Source organism: Nansenia antarctica (genome assembly GCF_963989245.1).
Source record: "Nansenia antarctica genome assembly, chromosome: 8".
NCBI lineage: Eukaryota > Metazoa > Chordata > Actinopteri > Argentiniformes > Microstomatidae > Nansenia > Nansenia antarctica.
The window spans coordinates 22,569,850-22,571,073 of record NC_137678.1 but is presented as its reverse complement, the minus strand read 5'-3'; the positions used below and the strand labels follow the sequence as shown (position 1 = coordinate 22,571,073).

Sequence of the window (1,224 nt, the reverse complement as noted above, 5' to 3'; positions counted from 1 at the left end):
TCCCGTCCCTCACAGTCACACACAAGCGAAAATGGAATAAACATTTTTGTGTGACATCTTTTACGTGAGTAGAAAGAACCTGAAGGCTGTGTTTGGGGCCAGAAAAGGACACGGGGGCCCCTTTCCCCAAACCATTGGACCTAAAACTATCCAGACACACAATCCCTTTTCTTTTACCTCACACCATTGTTGGATAGAAATAAAAACGACGCTACGACGAAACAGGGAAGAGCTTTATGTCAAAAGCGTAACCTTTCTCAAGGCTTATCAGTGAATAGTTAAGCAGCAAGATATTTACAAGAAACAGACACATTCTTTAAGCCTTTTTTCCTCTTTTCCGGGGTCATTGTGTGTTCAGCCAATGACGACTCACTTCCAGGTCATGTGACCCTGACGGACAGTCAGGATGTTCCGCTATGCTTGCCTGATGTCCAGGGCCCGTTTCTGTGGAGCCCCGCCTCGCACCTGCGGATCCTCTTCGAGCAGGGACATGAGATAGAGGGAAGAGGCACTTTTTGATTGGCTGGTTTTCATTGTTCCAAAAGGTTTCCCCTTTTGTCCTCTCCTCCTGTCCGTTAACTAGACGTTTGGTGTAGTTCATCTGTCTCGACACTAGGTGGTAGTGTTGTTGGTGTTGTCTCAGTGGCCTGATGCTGGTAGGCACTTGGTAGTGGGGATCTGAGGCTGTTGGGCTCTGCTATGTCATCAGGATGGGCTTCTGTCTGACCTCCAGGATGTCTGGGGACGCACCAGAAAGACAAACGATGAGGTGAAGCCTGCCTATGAAATCTGCTTTATTCCACCGCAAACAACGTTTCGGCCAAGCTTTCGTTTTTCAAATGCACACGTTAAAGACACAAAATAAAGACTGTTTTTTCCCTGGCCTTTGACCTGAGGTGAGCCTGCCTCCTGACACTGCACTTTATTTTACATTTTTTTTACAAACCTTTTTATTGACACTGCACTTTTTTTTAAACTTTTATTTCTGCACTTGTATTTTGTATTGCACCTTGTTTTTAGTGTATTTTTATCTGTTGTTTCTCTTTTACTAGTGTTTTCTGTTAAGCATTTTGGACGGCTATTTTGTCGTTGTAAAATGTGCTATATAAATAAACATTCCTTACTTACTTACTTACTTACAAAGGAGCATCCTAAATAGTCTCCCCACCTCATCGGCAGAGCAACCTCCTTCATACTCTGCGACTGCTACTGAACTATACTGTC

At 44.0% G+C, this 1,224-nt stretch overlaps 1 protein-coding gene across 1 annotated transcript in view; it reads right to left on the bottom strand.

Moving 5' to 3' along the window:
- Positions 1-408: 408 nt before the first annotated feature.
- LOC308164026 (uncharacterized protein KIAA0930-like) overlaps positions 409-1,224 on the bottom strand; it is a gene marked incomplete at its 5' end in the record, with an annotated part of 18,810 nt that continues 17,994 nt past the window's right edge. Inside the window, one exon of the mRNA XM_080538191.1 lies at positions 409-738. Coding sequence (XP_080394317.1) covers positions 698-738 — 41 coding nt within the window. The 3' untranslated portion in view covers positions 409-697. The remainder of the gene's footprint in view (positions 739-1,224) is intronic.